Genomic DNA, 16755 nt, shown 5'->3' on the forward strand with positions numbered 1-16755 from the left:
CAGAAGTAACAGCCGAACCTCGTTGTCTGCCCATATAAATATTTTAGTCCCTGCTAGTCTGAAAGTTGTGGTGCCTTTTTAAGCAGGGAGTGTTTGTATGTTGTTTAATTTAAAATAACATACCGCCAACTACTGGCTGCAAATTATACTGTTTTTAGCATCTCTAGTATGTGTTGTGCACAGAAATCACAGTGCACATCATGTAGATGTATTAATAAAAACAGAAAAACAAACCTGTTTTTAATGGATCGTTTTCATGTGCACAGGGCCTAACTCCGCACATCACCCTGAACACACAATCTCCAGAGTGGCGCATAGTGTTGACAGCATCATGCTGTGGGAATCTGTTCTACAATAAAGGCTGGGAGGTTGCTCAATGATGATGGGAAGGTCAATGCAGAAAAATGCAGGGCTATACTGGAGGAAGATTTGTTAGAAGCCGCAAAAGACTTAAGGCTGGGCTTAAAGTTTATCTTTCAGTAGAACGGTGACCATAAATGTAAAGCCAGAGCTGCAATGGATTGCCTAGATCAAAGTTGAGACCTGAATCCAACCCGAAGTTTATCAAAAGACTTGACAATTGCTGATCACACAAGCTCTCAACCAGTCTGACTGAGGGGAAAGATTTTGAAAAATATTTAATCTCTAGATGTACAAAGCTGGTGGGTATATATATATATATATATATGAAGCTGTAACAAATGTGTTTATGTACTGTTGACACAGAACATCTGGTTGAACACAGATGCATGGCACACTTTTCATATTTGAAATCACTGTATGACTTTGTCTCCACTGTGCAATTATTATTCACTTCATGTAAAATTCCATTTATATTTGTTGTTCTTATGTTTTAGAAAAAGTGAAAACGTTCCAGAGGTATGAATATTTTGGCAAGGCACTGTAGCTTGCAATGAAGTACTACAGGGAGATGGTTTCCGTTATAAATCACGACACAGGCACATTGTTCCCCTTGTCTCACCAATTCAGACAACATGTCAGAATAAAGCAAAGCAGCAAGACTTGTGTTTCACTACAAGTGCGGATGTTGTTTCTCTGCTTATTTTCAAGAGGAATTACGCTTCAAGCCCATCCATTTACTGCCTCACTTTCCTCCCTTAGAACCATTTTCTCAACGTCCGTGTCTGTTCGCAGCATGCTAAACAAATCAAACCTAAAGAAAGAGCTCTCTTGTGATGTTTAGAAAAATACTATATAAACAAGAACAACAGCAACAACAGTGCTAGCAGCATAATGTATTTGAAGCAACGTGGCAACCAATGTTCTCCACTCCAGCACATCAGAGGCACCCCAGCTTCAGTCGCCCTAAAGGTACCGGTTACAAAGTGATAGGGCTTACGGTTTTTAACTCGGGGCGAGGGGCTGATTTCAAACCCCCTCTGCTGCCAAGCGCATGGACGGCTGCTGATTAGAGGAGGGTTGGCAGCAGTGGGCAGATGCCAGGCGGGGAGAGAGATGACGGCCTGTCGCCAGTCTGCCACCAAACCCCTAAAGCCCCCCCTCCCGTACTGACCCCTCCCCCGATACACAAAGAAATCACACCAAAGAGATTTCCTTGACAAACCCAAAAGAGGGGAGAGGAGAGGATGAACTGCAGCGGTGCATCAAAATGCAGCATGTGTGATGTACTGACAGATATACAAAGTCTTGTTCTGCAGCATTGTCTTTTTTTTTTTTTTTTTTACACAGATCTCAAGAGTTTTTGGGAGTTGCTTTGATCACCAGACGCCAAAGTCAGCGCAGCTAAGTTGTGCAATAAAAGATCACAATGCAGTTTTTCTCCTTTCTTGCGCACGCCCACGTCCAAACACAAGCACACAACACACACGTGTGCCGTGCTTTTTCTGCAAGTTTGAGATACTGAACATTCCTTTGCCAGCCCACAAAGAATAAAAAACGTTGAGCCCTTTGGGAGTTTCTGAATTCAGGAGAGTCGGCGTGGTTAGATTATAACACATGCTTTCTCAAGTGACGCAAGATTACATGAACAAAAGTGAATACAACACTTCTTTTAATGTAAAAGCTCTTAAATTAGTCCAAATGAGATAAGACCACAACTGCTTGGCAAACTTAATGCACAGTTCCCAGCAGCAGTGTAGAAGTGAAGCTTACGCAAGTCGAACAGGGGCCCTCTTGATACAATGCTAATTTTACATCAACGTTCTTTATCCTACTGTTGGTGTTGCTTGGAGAACAGCATCACACAAATGCAATTGCATTTTCTTAATACTGGCATGTAAAGAAAATCTAAAAGTATTGCTGGATTTACCAATGACAATAGTTTTCTGGTAAATCTCCATGTTTTTTGCTAGTCACAACTAAATAAAGAAAATTTCCATATCCCAAAGTAGACTAAAAATCAGATTTCAACATTTACTTTTTCATATAAAGCAAGGTTAGATTTGCACAAGTTCTTATGCTGAGGGTAATGTGAGAAATAAATAGCTATTAAAGTCTTTTTTTTATGAACGACTTATTTCATCCTTAGAGCTGATTTGAAGTTATAGTGAGTGAGCATAGGAATTGGAATTATGCTTATCATTCAACCTTTAAGGGACAACAATAGTCGGTTATTTTCTAACATTAATATAATAAAAACAGCACCAGTTTAGGAAAAACTATGTAGGGAGCAATTTCATTTAACATTGTGTCATTTAGTAAATCAATTAACCTCCCAAATTTCCCACTAATTGTTTTAATTTCACATAATCTTAAACTGAACGTATATGCTATTGAGTCACTTTTACAGCTGATTCTGTCTAAACAGGCAATAACCTCTCAAAGAAAGCTGTGCATATCTTTTCTTGTCCGACCTTTTCCCATCTGTCCACTTCACTGTTGGTATCATCCTGTCTTTCCGTCTCATTCTCTCTGTCTCTGCTTCGTCTTTCCGTTGGTCCGTCAATCTCTTTGCTCCCATCTCCTATATCTCCAACAGGCTGATATATATTTGGAATTGCAGTCTGTCTGAAACTGAGACCTGGAATGCACAAGTCTGGAGTTTAACAGACACCCCCACACAAACCTAAAGTGCACTTTAATGGGCCAACAGGTGCACGTATACAATGGCAATTTTCATGGGTGCACACATTTACAATCTGCATGCACATGCTCCCGTTATTATATGTGTTTGCACATCCAGGCTTTCATAGACAATGCATGCATGTGCATAATCACTCACTGGTGTACAGAAAAAAAAAAATGGGAACATTACACCATGCTTGTGTTTAGAGGAGACAGTGCCCCCTGGTGTGGACCGACCAGTACTCCCGCTCGTCCATATCTTGACCTATCTATTTTTTGGAGAGTGAGCGTTTAATCTTCTGGGATTGATTAGACCTGCCTGAAACAGAGAAACCCACACACGTGTACCTTAGAAAAACACAAAGCAGTCTCCCCAAAAACAGAACGCGAGTCAAAGTGACTAACACATGATGAACACTTTTGAATGTTCTTCTGCTGGAAATAATGAAGAGACTCACACTAAGAGTTAGGATTTATGTTGATTATAGTTGGCCCAAAGTATTAACAGTGTCTTTTATTTTTATTCTAAAACCAGGTATTATTTTTTTTTCCTGGCTTGCGTGTTAAAAAACAAACAAACATGGAATTCCGTGTGTTTCTGTTGACTAAAGGGTGCCTAGAAAGTTTTGTAAGGAATGACCAGACAAAGCCTATAATCTTGGGGTGGCCCAACAAGATCAAAATATATAAATTAGTTTAATTTAGAGCAGACTGCTTTAGACGTGATGCTTTGAAAGAACTTGAAATATAGGTACAATAAAAAGACACCCCTTAGAATTTTTAAACAATCCAATAATCTTTAAATTTGTGTTTTCAAGTAGATTACCTACCTGTTATATATATATATATATATATAAGTAGCCGACTTGATAGGCTAACACATGCATTTATAAAGCTCCAAAGACCCAGTATTGAAAAAGGGACATTCAGTTTAATTTGCAGCATATTTTTCAGGATTTCTAAGATGTATTTTTGTAATTATATATTTATTAAGGTTGCAATATGAGCAAACTGAAATTTCTTATAAAACAACACATTCTTGTAAACAATAATGTGATACATTAGTTAAAAGTTTTATTTCTTTTTTTTAACAAGTCATCCAGACTGCAGTGCATCACAACACCAAATCATGGAACGGAAGATGGAATTCAGGCATAATTCTCACTGCTCATAAGGGGTAGATTCAGCTGTCAAAATGCCGCTTGAAAGTTAGCCTTTTTTTCCAGGACACAGCACTTCTTTATCAGTTTTTCTCCGAAAACGATCATAGTAAGCAGAGTAATAAATGACACTTCTAAGCCAACGCATTGCATGCAGACGCATCCAATAAGATACAAAATACACGAGGAACAACGAACAGGTGAGAGCCTGAACTAGCAAACTGGTAAATCCGCCTGCGCACACACGCAGGCACACGCACTTAAGTGAAGTGCGCGCTGGCGTGTGTGTGTGTAGGGGGTGGGGGGTGTATGAGGTTTGTGTGTGTGTGTGGGGGGGGGGGGGGGGGGGTGTTCGGGTTTCCTTCATAAAGCAACAATTACTCACTACCAACAACTGTATTATTAATGAATGGAACTGCAGCACCAACGGGATGACGGTAGTTTACGTGCGCCAAATGGCGGGACTTGGAGTACTGAATGAGACTCCAGAGGGCCAGAGCGCGCTCTATTTACCAGAGGTGCGCGCACATAGATCGGTGACCACAGAGGCTGCAGTCTTGGATATAACGAGCACCTGCATGCGAGAAGCCACGTTACATTGCACTTTTTCACGGGTTCTACTACTTTTTTGCGGTTCGGTTAGAAAGTGTGAAATAGGCCCAGAAATTAGTAAACTGTAATAATATCAAAGAGCTAAGTTTGTAGATTTGTTAATCTGTCTAAAACAAACCAGGAGATGTATTCCAATGGTTTATGAGGTTCAAAAAGCCAAACGAGCATGCACACATATAATAGCTTCTGTAGTTTAGTATAGAAACCTGTCCTTCCTGTATAGAGTGCTGGTTTTGTTCCGAGGCTCCATTTTTATCCGGCACAAAGGGGGCGGGGATGGGATATTCAGATGAGCCGGAGTGACAGCTCCAGTTTTCCCCCAATGCTCTGTGTGTGTCTGAAACTCAACTGGCTCCTTCCCTCCTAAGTCCTCACTTCATAGCGCCGCGCACTAAAAACATCGGACGCTAGGGGATCAAGACGCATGCCACATTACCTCTATGTGGGCACTTTAACAGATCTTTCGGGGTTTTTTTCCCAGTAAGGGGGCTGCGGAGGGAGGCCTTTTTTTTTTACTTTCGCTGTTTGATGACTGTTTGCACAGCTGATTATTGAGTTGATTGTTTATTTTTCAGCCGCTGTTTTCCGCCGCCTTGTGCGCGTCTTTTTTTCCCCCTCCTGCTTTTTTGGGGGATCGGCAAACTCTACCGTGCTCACCAATGTCCTATCCTCAGGGTTACCTCTACCAGCCCCCGGGCTCTCTGGCTCTTTATTCGTGTCCGGCTTACGGGGCTTCGGCTCTGGCCGCTCCACGGAATGAGGACTTGGCGAGGTCGTCCTCCGGCTCAGCCTTCAGCCCCTATCCCGGCTCGGCTGCTTTCTCCGCTTCGGCTGGCGCGGGATTCTCCAGTCCGCTTTCGTACTCCACGGATCCTGCGACGGGATTCCCCTCCTACATGGTAAAATTTCTCATGTATGTTACTCCCAATTATAAAGTAGTGGAATTCGGCGTTTTGAACCGTAGCTCAAATGTGCATGCGCGCAGTCTTGATCTGATCTCCGCGACCAGGCGCGTTGCAAGGTTTATGTTTTTTTTTAGTGCGCAACTTTTTCCATTGAGAGCAATGAATTTATATGAAGTGATCTCCTTGAAGGGGCCCCTACTGTCAAAGTCCTTCACCTCCTCCACTTAAATGGGATTTTCAGGCATGAGCTGAAGATTGGAATAGTTTGACCACCGCTTAACCCTCGCTGCGCACGCAGTAGTGTAACATAAAATAGATTTATACTTGCAAGTTTAGACTCTCACTGAAAATAATATAAAACTATCTGTTTGCTCTCGTGTTTTTATCTTAAAAAAATAAGAGATAAATATGTTTTTTTTCTCAAGTGATTACATTTAAGGAGAACAAGATGACACGCAGTGATCATGTCACATGGAGACATGAAGCGTTTTTGGGAAAAGGTGCATGTAAAGTGATTTGTTAATGGGATTTACAGTGCTGCAAGGAGAAGATATGTCAACGCACTGGGGCAGCGATACCAGAACAAAACAATACGTTTAAAAATAAGTAAGAGATGCATTCGCTTAATGAAAGTGAGCAAATTAATGGGTGATTGCGCAAAATTAAAATTTCCCTCATGTTATCTTAACTGCTGCATTAACATGAGCTCTGTTATTAGCTAATCCGATAATAATCTAAGCCATCACTTCAGCATTAAATCATGGCTTTTTTGGGGCCTGCTTTTACGCACGGCGTTTTGACTGCTGTGACTGCACCTTTTATTCTTCTAGTTTGAATTGTCAAATGACTCAAGCAAAAATAAATAAATTAAAAATAAAACATGTGACAGCTTTATGGTTAAAATGTGATTTTCAATATAACACTAACAAAACGTTTTAAAACGAATGAAACGACACACCTTGTTTAATACTATGGTATAGTTTTTTTGTACTTTCAACTTTTTTTATTTTAAACACACACGCGCGCGCGAGCGCGAACACACACATATAAATGTATGTGTGTGTGTATTTATATGGGATTTATTTTTAAACCACTTTATATCGCATATTTAAATTGGTTGGAAAAAAATCACTTTATGGAAACGTGACTTTTCCCAACTTTTGTTCCCCCTCAAGTCTTCTCCATATGACGCGCACACAACGGGCATGGCCGGGGCGCTCAGTTACCACCCATACGGGAGTCCGGGGTACCCCTACCAACTCAACGACCCGGCTTACCGCAAGAACGCCACCAGGGACGCCACGGCCACATTGAAAGCCTGGCTACAGGAGCACAGGAAGAACCCGTACCCGACTAAGGGGGAGAAGATTATGCTGGCCATCATCACCAAGATGACCCTGACGCAGGTCTCCACCTGGTTCGCGAACGCCAGAAGGAGGCTCAAAAAGGAGAACAAGATGACCTGGGCGCCCCGCAGCAAGAGCGAGGACGAGGACGAGGAGGACGGGGACGGGGAGAGGAAGGAGGCGGAGCGCTCTGACAAAACCCTGGATAACAGCGAGGCTTCGGCTGAGGACGAAGGTGGGGTGTGATGTGGCAACACGCAGAGCCAATAATCAAATTAACTATTGAGGCTTGTACACGGAGAAGGGACGCGGGCGGACACCCAACCCCCACACACGTTAATCTATTGCTTTGGAGGGTTTTTTACGGTATTTAACTAAGAATATAAAGTAGATGGAATTATTAACCAAGACTAGGAAACGCATTATTAGACCAGGATGGCCCTTAGCTATTGGTCTATTTGCATTTTGAACAGTAAATGACCTGTTGAAAGCTGCATTTTATTTTTGATAACATGATTAATGGGAAATCAGCAGACACTCATGAGTGGCCCTCAACAGTTAGTGCAACTACCCTTTTTTAATTATATTAAAAGAGACCCACGTGCTTACTGTCATTACATAAAATACATTTTTGGCCAAAAATTATTAAACACATATAAATCATTAATATGTGTGGTCTAAACGCTACGTTCTATCGTAAACTTTTACGCAGGTCCTGTTCCTGATTTTCAAAACTATAAACATGTTTGTTTGTTTTTCTTTTTTTTTTTTTTTCTTTTTTTTTTTTTTACGTTTGTTTCCCTTACTATACTAATTTTATCCCCCCTTTCTCAGGAATCAGTTTGCACGTCGACACCCTGACTGACCACTCGTGTTCGGCCGAGTCTGACGGGGAAAAGGTCGGCTGCGCGTCCGAGCTGAGCTCCGACCAAACGGCGGACAAGTGCACCGAGGACGGCGTGGGCCAAGGCCGCGATCCCCGCGACCAGCTCTCTCCAAAGCCCGTCACGTCGTCGCCTCTGACGGGCGTGGAAGCTCCGGTGCTCACCCATCACCATCATCAGCATCACCATCACCACCACCACCTCCAACACCTGCACCAGCTTCACAGCCAGCGGGAGGATTTGGCCCGGAGCCTCATAAACAGCAGCGCCAGTAAGTTGTCTGCGTGCCTGGACAGCAGGCCCAATTCGTCCGGGGCGCCTCAGAATCTTTCGGCCAAACCCAAACTGTGGTCTCTGGCCGAGATTGCTACCTCGGACCCAAAGCAACAGCACCACCAGCAACAGGGACAGCCGGGGCAACCGAACTGCCCCTCCTCCAGCGGCGGACTTCTCACTCCCCCGACGCCTTCCGGGACTTCACCGGCCGCCAGCTCCCCCTCCCTCTACCCGGCCCCCTCCATCCTCGGAAGACCTATTTATTACACGTCTCCCTTTTATAGCAATTACACAAACTACGGCAACTTCAGCCCCCTGCAGGGGCAAGGGATCTTGCGTTATACCAACTCCTCCGGAGTGAGCCTGGCAGCCGCCGCAGCGGCCGCCGCGGCCGCCGCCGCTGCGGCTGCGAACGAGGGTCTGAGCGCCTCTCACCGGGCCGCCGAGACTGGCGCGGAACCCAAACTAAGGCCAGACTCCCCCCTCGTTAAAAATAACCCGAACCAGATTGTTGACGTCGAGCAGCAACATTTCAGAGCCACAAATATAGAAGCAAAGAAAGGTACGTAATGAGAGGAACTGCAACCGAAACGAAAACTTAATTTAGATCTTTTTTTTTTCTTTTTTTTTTATCTTGGAATTGTATTTCACATCAGCTGTCGATGAAGATTGCGCCATCGGTTGAACTGTTTTCAATGCAAACGAACCGTTCTACTTTTGATCAGTTTCATGTGTCATTTTTTTTCACGCGGTGGGGACACTCTTTGGCTTCCACCAAATAAATGGGACAGATATAAGAGCGATGCTGGATTAAGAATGAGCGAGATTTACCGACGTTATTATATTTGTATTTCTTTACAGAGACTGACGACCCCAAGAGAAAGTGAAAATAACAAAATCTTCTTTTAAAGAAAAGAAATCATAAACACGTCTCTTATTCATTTACTATTCATCGCATTTACGATTTTTACTCTTTAAAAAAAAAATATTTATTTCTGGTAGGAACAAGACAACAAACTTGCCTTTGAAATCGATAGAAACAGAACAATTAAGCTGCAAATGAACGTACAAAAATTATCCGCTGTATGTGAAGGACAGGCGTCAAATAAGCCCAACCCAACCATACACACACACACACAAGCACACACACACACACAAGGACAGTTTTTAAATGCAATAAGCAGAGAAATGTTGCCATAGCTTTGAGCAGGAATTCTATTTTTATTGTTTCCTTTGTGTGTGTGTGTGTGTGTGTGTGTGTGTGTGTGTGTGTGTGTGTGAGAGAGAGAGAGAGAGAGAGCGAGAGACTGAGAGTGAGTGTGCTGTGTGCACAGTGGGCTCCAAACCTTATCTTTCAGCTTAGGATAATTATAATTACACAGGGTCAGCCAAATGCAAACAAATTAGCTAGCTCTGCACAGTCTTAGTGCAACTTCAAGTCTTCAAATGTCACATACACTGATAAAACCAACTGTTGGAGTTTACCCAGTAAATTGCTGCAGCAGGATACTTTTTGTTTCATAGACTTTATTCTGTGTTAACCAGTACTCCTTATCTAAGTTGTTCTTTTTAGCTAAAATATCATTAATGAGAAATTTCAATTAAAAAACAAATATTCCAATCACTTCTTAACAAGTTATTAACATTTGTTACTCTGGTGTGTCTTCCCATTAATTGAAGACATAAATCAATGATACTTTTAAATGTATTCTGACACAGTGGCATGCAAACCGTGTCCCTGTAAACCACAGGTAAATCTTGCTCCTCATTGGCGATAACTACCTCAGGGTTAGGAAGCTCAGCTTGCTAGCAGGTTTAACTTGAGGGGTGTTGTTAAACAACTTAAAGCTGGATGCAAACTAAAACTCCTTAAAGATTCTGCACCACAAGCCTTGCAACAGTTCTTAGAATATCGGCTTTTATTGATAAAACATATCAATGTATTATACATCCCCTGCAAACCGTTTTCAGCCCGATGCTGCACGGCAAATGAGAATAGCTAATGGTTAGCTGAACAAATATCTTCCGCTTAAGTCTAATAAGATGTTCAGGGAGTTCTTGTTGCCCAAATAAAGTAATCAAACATTACATTTACACAATAATGTGTTTAATTAAAATTGAAGCAATTATTAAATTCCCCAAAAAACATTTTTACAGTGCAGGTGGTTTCACATGTGCTGCTGCAGTCATTTTTTAATTTGATTTTATTTCATTTTATTTTTCAGCAGGATTAGGGTAGCAGTTTTAATAAGAACTTGCATTTTTATTTCAGCAGTCTGACACTTTTTTTTCCAAGGATATATTGAGGGATCCTGTTTTTTAATATGTTTCCATGCCCTGCAGGTAGGTGTCACAATTGCTCAGAGTATAAAACATGGGGGAAAAAAAGGCAGCAACCCTTTTAGTCCCACGCTTTAACCCTTATAAACTTTTTACTCCAAACCGGATCTAGTGCCACCATATTTTTTGGGGGGAAATGAAAGCTGCTAAGCCCCACACAGACTAAGATATTCAGTCTGGCGCATTGCATTACATTGTATGGTTTCTTTGTCATTATTTATCATTTCCCTTTATATGTGATTTTCATGTTATTTCTCAGGTTCCTCTTGTTTGCTTATTTGCCATGGTCTATTATGTTTTTGTTATGTATTTGTGTGTGGAAAAACAACATATGGCCTAGGAAATGTACTTGCGGGGAGAAAAGGGAGGATCATTCTTAGGACTCTCAGCTGATCTGAAGTGAACGTTGAGGACTTCGGAGAGGAGTAGCCTACGTTTGATATTTATTTTTTTAAAAACACAGCGGAATGATGCCTATAATTTATGCAAGTTGTATTGCAAAAGTGGAAAACTGACATCTTCTGTTTGTTTTGTAAATATAGATATGAATATATATATTATGGACTGTTTTTCTTTGGGGAGACAACAGAATCTTGTTATCAGGGGTACTTTTACTAATTTATATGACTGTACATATAATAAAAAGGTGGGGTGTTATATCCATTATTCAGAATGAGAAAATATTAAACTCTTTTTGCCCAACTATAGCATACATTTTGGAGATTCTTTATTTTATTCATATATCTTGTATTTAACACACTTTTATTCTCTCAAATTCTCCCCAGTCATTGTTCTTTCATTTTGTCAGTCTAGCACAGATGGGAAATGCTTGATGACTCACACCATTCATAACTATTATGAGTTTTCACAGATTGCACAATCCATTCTTTCTAAATGGTCAATCATTTTCTTTTAGCCCCTCATTCTGCCTCCTCGGTCAAATATTCATGACCTTGATGGGGATAAACGACGTACTTATTACATTTTTTTCCCTCTCTCTCTCTCTCTCTCTGTCTCTTTTTCTCTTTCTCTCTCGCTCGGCTTTACCACTCCCCACTCTTGCCCTGCCGCACATTTATTTTTTCAGTGTGATTAATACAGCCGAGGGGACACATCGGGGGCATTCTGGGCTCCCAGCGGGGCCGTCCCTGGAGCTTTTTCAGCCTGGTTCAGGACAGGTCAGCCCTGCCTGCTTCATTACAGTGCCAGCATCGAGCGATCCATAAAAGTCTATCTAAGCATCTGCCAGCTTCAATGGGCTGTGTGATGGGGCTTAATCGGAGAGACTTCCCCCTGCTTTTCATCATGGCTTTGCTGTTATAGAATACAGCTAATTAAACAATTAGAACTCAGAGCCAACTTCTGAGCATGTTATTAATACCATTCACCTTGTTTTACAGATCACATTATTTCTAAATGTTGAAATATATATTCAAATATCTGATCAGTTTAAGTGTTTGTACCAAAGATAACATTCCCTCCCCCCTCCCATCATTGCTACCAGCCAAACCCGAAGCGTATCCTTTATTTTCCAGTTTAATCTAAACTGTATGTTGCTTAAATGTCAAGAGACACTCCCACTCAGCCAGGGGTGCCTTCAGAAGTGTGTGTGTGTGTGTGTGTGTGTGTGTGGGGGGGGGGGGGGGTCATTTCAGGAGTTTTATTTTAAAGTGTTGCTATTGGGCAACAAACAATTGAGGATTTGTCAAGAAAGGAATAATTTATATTATATATGATTTATATTCATATGGCAACATACTGAAAGCGCCTTTGATTAACCAGAACATGAATTTTTAGCCACAGCAACATATTGTATTATACTCCCATAATTTCCCTACTATGTGATCCTAGACTGATTCAAAGCGAGTGCCAGCAGTGAGACCAATGTTCAAAAAGGGGCCCTAAGGAAGACAGCGATCAATGCCAATGAATTACAGTAACACTAAAAAGTTAATTTAAAAAAGTGAAACCCCTGTTACACAAATTTGTTACACGCAGACTGTTGAAGTGTTGTTTTTGTTTATTTTTATGTCTGTGGCTAACAGCTTATAACAACAAAAATGCAATGTCTCAGAAAATTAGATAGTGGAAAAAGGTGCCTTGGCTACAGTTGTCACATTCCTTAGGTTTACCCACTGTTGAACCAGAGTTGTCACAAACATTGTGCATAGACTAAGGAAACATGAGAAGTACTGCTCTGGGTACGTCTTTTCAGATGAAAGTACATTTTCCATTGTGAGGGAGTAGAAGGACTTATTCCATGTTACTTGAGGTCCAGAGTAACATTTCATCAGTCATTGATGATTTGTGTCATCTGCTGATGTTATTCCACGGTGTTTCCTCAAGTTCAATGTTAGTGCAACTGTTTACCAGGGGCTTCTGAAACACCCCATGCTTCCTTCTGCTTATAAGCTTTATTGTAACGCCGATTTTATCTTCCAACAACTTTTCTGCCAAAGTTACCAATACCTCCTTTAAAGACCATGACATAATTATGCTTGATTGGCCAGCCAACTTGTCAGACCTAAACCCCACAGAGAATCTACTGGGCATTGTCAAGAAGAAGATAAGTTATACAATAGACAACAATGCAGATTACCTGAAGGCTGCTATTAAAGCAGCATTGGCTTCCTTAACACATAGGTAGTACCACAGACTAATCAGTGCCATGGTGTATTAATCCGATAATTTGTGCAAAGGAGTGCCAACACATTATTGAATGTAAAACTGTATAGTGCAAAGAAATAGGCAAATATCTCTGTCTCAAAACAGCTTTTTAATGCGCATATGTAATGGCTGACTTTACAGCAAATTTAGAGGGATGCCTGTGCCCTCCCGAACACTTATCTTGATATTACCACTGTTGCCACAGCATTAATACACATCTGCCACCAGGAGAAAGGTAAAAACACAAATCCAATACAGTGCTATTTAACATAAAATCATTGGAAACTTTGCTTTAAACTCTTTAAACTGTGTGACATTGGCAGATGTCTTATTTTGAAAATATATTTCCTTAATAAAGGGAAACAACTAAAATCCTGCATGACTCTTGTTTAAATTCAATGCTGTTATCCTTCAGATCATCACTGACTTGGTTTGATGTGTTTCCTCCACCTTATTATCATATAGCACTTGGACAGGTACCTACTGTATATGGGAGTCATGGATGCCATAGCCTCTGGCCAATTTCTCATTCCTCAATCCAAAACGCTTTCATTAGAAGCTGGTTTATTGAAATGCATGCTTTATTCTCAGGTGGGCTCCCCCAGGGGACTTGAAAGCATTGTCAAATAGCACCAGAGGCAGTCTCTGCCCCCCCCCCCCCCTTCACCTGCTCCTGCTCCCTTCAAATGCCAACATTTGTTCTCAATAAAAAGAGTTATTGTTTCTGTGAGAGAGGGGGGAAAATAAAGAGAAATTGCTCTGCAACCGGTCACCTTTGAACACATGAGAAGAAACTTCCTACCCGACTCTTTGTTTGATTGAGAGCAATGGCAGGTGAAAATATGAACAAGGCACCAATTGCACATGATAAACCTCAAGCTGTGAACACTTATGAAACAATTGTGAATTTATGCCACAATTAGTGGCATTAGTCACAACTGTGGAGAGGAATTTCCACCTCCATTTGATGAACTTGCTCTTTGGCTTACATCCAAACAATGCAGTTGCAGAAGAAACTATGGTGTCCTTGACAAAGCCTGGATATTTATTCTCAAGGGCAAAACTGGCTATTTACCATTTTACAGAGACACAAGATAGGACTATGGCTAACCTCATGCAGAGCCTTGTAAAAGTATTTATACCTATTGAACTTATTATTATTTTGTGAAATTACAGTCATATATATCCATTTTCTGACCCGCTTAATCCCTCATGGGGTCGCGGGGATTGCTGGTGCCTATCTCCAGCGTTCACTGGGCGAGAGGTGGGGTACACCCTGGACAGGTCGCCAGTCTGTCGCAGGACAAACAGACAGGACAAACAACCTGTCATGCACACACTCACACCTAAGAACAATTTAGAGAAGCTAATTAACCTAACAGTCATGTTTTGGACTGTGGGAGGAAGCCGGAGTACCCAGAGAGAACCCCCACATACACATGGAGAACATGCAAACTCCATGCAGAAAGACCCAGGGACTCAAACCCTGGGTCAATATCATATATATATATATATATATATATATATATATATATATATATATATATATATATATATATATATATATATATATATATACATATCTTGTTCCCTATCAGTTTTATATGTATAAAACTGATAGGGAACAAGAAAAGTATTTTCAGAGAGCAGCCAAGACGCCTAAAGTAACTCTGAAGGAGCTACAGAGATCCACAACACAGGTGGTCAAATTAATAATAAAAAAAGTAAAAATACAGTAAGTTGTGGACTCTACAAATGCGGCATTTATAGAAAACCAGCAACAAGACTAGTATTTAAAGAACGCTAAAATAAACTGAAATAATTTGGAACAAATAATGTAGGAGCACCAAACATGTGATACAGGGGGCTCAGGTCTGATGACCATTTGGTGGGGCTCTGCCTGCACATCAATGCTAGATGGTGCAGGCACTACTCCATGGGAACTCAGATTTGATATCCAGACTTGGAACTGCTGTTTGTGACTTTTAGGTCTGTCAATCTTCCCTGTGAGTCCAGCAGCAATATTATTATTTGCTCCACCTATGTTTCTCGAGGGGCCAGTGATCCCAAAAAAAGAAAGGAGGTTGAATATTCCATTAATCAGAAATAAAATGTTCTTCTGGGAACAGTGATCACATGGAAATAAAAACCCTACAAACAGACCTAAGTCAGAAACAATAAAATAAGATGGTTGATGTTCTCTTGCTGTTGAGGCCAATCTGTTACCTATGAACTCAAAAGAACTATAGCACTCCATGAAAAGAGCTGCTAACATGAAACTTTCAAAAATATATATCTATGCAATGGATAAAGTGGCCAAAGCAAAGAATTTAATACATTTAATTAATGGCTTGATAATTATAACTTCTCTGCCAAATGTAACACAGTACTTGGTGATGTGGTTGTAAAGGAATGGGACATGATTGAGTTTCATAATATATCTGTCAATAAGGTGATAACGCTGGCTCATATAAATATGGCCACAGGTCCAAAAGGCATTTCTGCTTTTCTACTAATAACATTTGCAGACAAATTAAGACCTGCTTGGGGACCATTTTTTCAAGTCTTTTGATACTCACACAGTCCTATCTCAGTGGAAGAGGTTAATCATTGTACCTAAGCAGTGTCGCTCACAAGAGAACAAACCCATCCCTTTAGCATCTATTGTGATAAAGTGCCTCAAAAAACTGGCAGTAAACCATCTACGACAGGATGTTGGTCCACGACTTGATCCTTACCTATTTGTTTACCGTGTGGCTAAACATCTAGAAAACCCTGAGACCTATGGTAAAGAGCTTTTTGTTGAGTGTAGCTCAGCTTTTAAGACTCTCCAACCCCATGTCCTTCTGGCCACACTGGAATAAATGAGTGTTGATCCATATATCATCAGATGGTTTCATTCATTCCTCATCAATCATTCTCAGCATCTCAGGGTGAACAGGGCTCTGTCTGAGCCTCTCACCATCAGCACCGTCCCCATCCAAGGGTGGGTCAGTTCACCTGTCCTGTACACCCTATCCATAGGGTACAGTAAAAGAACCAGTAAGTACAGAATTTCAGCCTGGTTCCGCAACCTGTATCTCCAAATGAAGACCGAGCTCACCCGGCTCATATAAAAAGCTAGGGAGATAATGGGAGTGAAGCAGCACCCCTCACTTCAGCCCATCTTTAAGGAGACAATAACCAGACAGGCCCAGAAAATCAATTTGGTCATACCAATGTCACAACATTAGGAATAGTTCAAGGAGTATGAAGACCAAATTTTAACTCATTGTGATATTGTTGAATTCCACACACTGCATACCAATTACAGACAGGATCCTGTCACATGGCTTACCAGCGAGCCGCCATATTAGGGACAGGTTGTCATTGAAAACTAAATTGATGGTATCATCGAGCTCACAGGCTTCAAGCTGAGCATAGACAAGAGAGCAAGTGGAATCATTCCCCTTATCACTGATCAAACAAGCAGCTCAATATGTGCAGATAATTCATGAGCTCGTTCTATCTTTTATCCGTC

At 41.2% G+C, this 16755-nt stretch overlaps 1 protein-coding gene across 1 annotated transcript; it reads left to right on the forward strand.

Moving 5' to 3' along the window:
• The first annotated feature begins 5136 nt into the window (after positions 1 to 5136).
• irx2a (iroquois homeobox 2a) lies at positions 5137 to 11275 on the forward strand. Its single transcript, XM_012864623.3, has 3 exons — positions 5137 to 5716; positions 6898 to 7303; positions 7903 to 11275. The coding sequence occupies exons 1-3, from the start codon at positions 5477 to 5479 to the stop codon at positions 8796 to 8798; spliced, it is 1542 nt and encodes a 513-aa protein (XP_012720077.2). The 5' UTR covers positions 5137 to 5476; the 3' UTR covers positions 8799 to 11275.
• The last annotated feature ends 5480 nt before the right edge of the window (positions 11276 to 16755 follow it).

Source organism: Fundulus heteroclitus, chromosome 3, assembly GCF_011125445.2.
Source record: "Fundulus heteroclitus isolate FHET01 chromosome 3, MU-UCD_Fhet_4.1, whole genome shotgun sequence".
Classification (NCBI taxonomy): domain Eukaryota; kingdom Metazoa; phylum Chordata; class Actinopteri; order Cyprinodontiformes; family Fundulidae; genus Fundulus; species Fundulus heteroclitus.